The sequence below is a fragment of the Mycetomoellerius zeteki genome, unplaced genomic scaffold (genome assembly GCF_001594055.1).
Source record: "Mycetomoellerius zeteki isolate Tzet28-1 unplaced genomic scaffold, Tzet1.0 scaffold26, whole genome shotgun sequence".
Classification (NCBI taxonomy): Eukaryota; Metazoa; Arthropoda; class Insecta; order Hymenoptera; family Formicidae; genus Mycetomoellerius; species Mycetomoellerius zeteki.
Genome location: NW_017257238.1, coordinates 21,712 through 24,963, shown reverse-complemented (window position 1 = coordinate 24,963; position 3,252 = coordinate 21,712). Strand labels below are relative to the sequence as shown.

Below are 3,252 nucleotides of genomic sequence, written 5' to 3'. Positions count from 1 at the left end.
CCTGATGGAGTAATAAATAAGAACCCCAAAACGGTCTCGAAACATAAAGTCCAGCATTAAAGACGCCATATTAATTTACAGAACATAACATAAGTATAAGCATAGCATCAATAGCATGTACATAAGAAATGAAATTATTCATAAGAACGAAATTTCTATGCGTATGTTTTATGCATAAAACCAATGAAATGTCAGCATTACACCGGAATACACGGTTCTCATAGGTTAATATTTTAATATCTAATATCTGTTCCTCCATTGTGCGCAGACCCTGATTTACCAAATCAATCAGCGAATCACAGTTCTGGCCGAAACAGACCCGCCAAGGGACTGAGTGCCATTTACATATAGAAGAAGAAGAAGTGATTCTTGTAGCTTATTACGGTTCTTCAAACAACGTAAAAATTACAAAAGTGAGCGAATTCATTAGATATTGATCAATGTAATTTTAAATATCCTAGCAAATTTACTCACTTTTGTAATTTTCACGTTTCAAGAACCATAATAAGTCTCCTGAAGGATATATTCTTAAATGTTAATACGATACGAGTTGGTTCTCTCGAAGTTTATTTCTGATGATAGCATATCACTGGTTGTCATTTTGTGATGGTATTTTGACAGATTGTTCATCGTTGCAAATAGTAGATGTACCGTTCTCTGCACTTATTGGTAAGTCATTTAACTTATTGTATTTTATTTCTCGATATAGATATCACTTCCCATCTTGAATATTCACAACACTACATTTTTTCCAGCGTACCTGAGTCAGTTTTGTAGCAACTAGATTTTGTGCTTCCAGTGAGTATCACGAAACATTTTATTGGCTGCCTTATTTGCTAAAACAAACAAATCCTTTAGTTACAGTGATTTGATCTTATTCGTCAATCTTATCCATCGGTGTAATCTAGTGAGTATCACGAAACATTTTATTGGCTGTCTTATTTGCTAAAACAGACAAATCCTTTAGTTACAGTGATTGGATCTTATTCATCAATCTTATCCATCGGTGTAATAAAAAATGTAAAATTTCTTTTAAATATATCACATTCATTTTTTATATATAATAAGGGTAAATTAAAAAATTTTTATTATTTAGGTATTCTCATTCACTGATTACATTTTATTATTTTTATTCTTATTAATCTACAAGGTGTCTAACAAACACCGTGCAATGTTTTAACAGAGTATTCTGGACGTAACAGAATAAAAACTCTAATACGAAAATGTCGAGTAAACTACAAAAGTTTAATTGATGAAAAGTAGCCATTAATAATCCATAGAATTCGTGCGCTTAAACCTGTCAGTATAGGCCTGAACGTATAAATTGGTTACAGATTAATGAACATGTCTATGTAACTATAGGTTTGAGCCACAAATTCTATGTCATATTAGTGATTATTTTTCACCGATAATAATTAAAAAATTACCGTAACTTCGACATTTTTGTATTAAGATTTGAAATATATCTGAGTATTTTGGTATTATATCTGATATATTCTGAAAAATGTTCCAATTTATGTAAAAATTATGAGAAAATTTTTCACCAGAGCGGGCAGCAGAAAACTGACAACCCCAGACGAAAAAAAGATCACATAAGAATACATACTTAAATATTAATAACAAGATGGACACGTATGATTATGTATATATTGCGACCATATCAGCATGTTATATGGTTTTACGAAAACGTAAAGGAAATAAGAAAAAACGATTATGGATACGACCCATAAATGTACGTCGACCGTTGTTTGGGGATTTCCAGCATCTTTTTCAAGAATTAAAAGAAGATGAGAAAATGTTTTTTAAATACACAAGAATGAACATTCATACTTTTAATAAATTATTAAATATATTGCGACTTCACTTACAAAAGATACATTGGAGAGCATTATCTGCGGAACACCGCCTTATCATTATGCTTCGGTATTTAAATACTTTTCAATTAGTTTTTATTTATACTATAGTTGTATTGTTATAACTAAAAATTGTTTTTCAGATTTCTTGCAACAGGAGATCAAATATCTTCAATTGCATTTGCGCATCGAATAGGGGAATCAACTGCTTATAAAGTTATCAAAGAAACATGCGCAATAACAATGAAAGTTTTAAGTCCCATATATTTAAAACCACCTAAAGAAGAAGACTGGAAAAAAATAGCTACTGGATTTTGGAACGATTGGAATTTTCCCAATTGTATAGGTGCGATTGACGGTAAACATTTCGTTATTAAAGCACCTCCAAATTCTGGTAGCTTATACTTTAATTATAAAAAAATCTTTAGTATTGTATTATTAGCTGTCTGTGATCACCAATATAAATTTATTATAGTAGATTGTGGTTCTTATGGCAGTAACAGTGATGGCGGCATATTTGCCCAATCAGAATTTGGAAAGTGCTTAAACAGAAATGATTACCTCAATATACCTGTAGAAAATTGTAAGTTACCTCTATCAAATATAGAAATGCCTTATTATTTTGTTGCTGATGAGGCATTTCCTTTATCGAAAAGAATAATGCGACCTTATCCTGGACCGTTTCTTACTGAAAGAAAATCTATTTTTAACTATCGATTATCAAGGGCTAGACGTATTATTGAAAATACATTCGGAATTTTAGTCTCAAGATGGAGACTTTTTCTACGTCCTATATGTTTAAAGCCACAACATACAGATACAATAATTATGGCAGCAGTAAATTTGCACAATTTTTTAATGACAGAAAAAGAAACAAGTACAAATAGTTATTGTCCAGTAAATTATGTTGATAGCGAAGATAACACAGGACATGTTACACAAGGTGAATGGAGATTACATGTCAATAACGTTAATTTAAATTTGCGACGTACTAATGTACATAGAGCGGTAACAGAAGCTTACGATCAAAGAGACATCTTATCTGAATATTTCTCATCACCACAAGGCGAAGTACCATGACAAATAGACTATATTCGTAGGGGATATAATAGAGATATAGCGTAAAATGTGCTTATAAATTTAGCAATTCTAGTAAATCATATAATGAATATTAAGCTTATGACCATCGACATATAGAATGAACCGCTGGCAGTGGTGGAGGTATAAGGACGTGAAGAGCACAATTGGAAGAACGTTCAGACTCTGTCTACTAAAACCTAATTAGTTACTATTGCTTCGGCAGTATTGACCTGGTCAATCAGGTTTTAGTAGACAAGAGTCGGAACGTTCTTCCAAATGTTTCTCACTCTTCGTATTTTATGCCACCACCACATCCATC

The 3,252-nt window shown here is 31.8% G+C and overlaps 1 protein-coding gene across 1 annotated transcript; it reads left to right on the top strand.

Annotated features, from left to right (window-relative positions):
• The first annotated feature begins 757 nt into the window (after positions 1-757).
• On the top strand, positions 758-2,933 carry LOC108723969 (uncharacterized). Its single transcript, XM_018450045.1, has 5 exons — positions 758-798; positions 968-1,020; positions 1,548-1,923; positions 1,997-2,436; positions 2,617-2,933. The coding sequence occupies exons 3-5, from the start codon at positions 1,625-1,627 to the stop codon at positions 2,931-2,933; spliced, it is 1,056 nt and encodes a 351-aa protein (XP_018305547.1). The 5' UTR covers positions 758-798; positions 968-1,020; positions 1,548-1,624.
• The last annotated feature ends 319 nt before the right edge of the window (positions 2,934-3,252 follow it).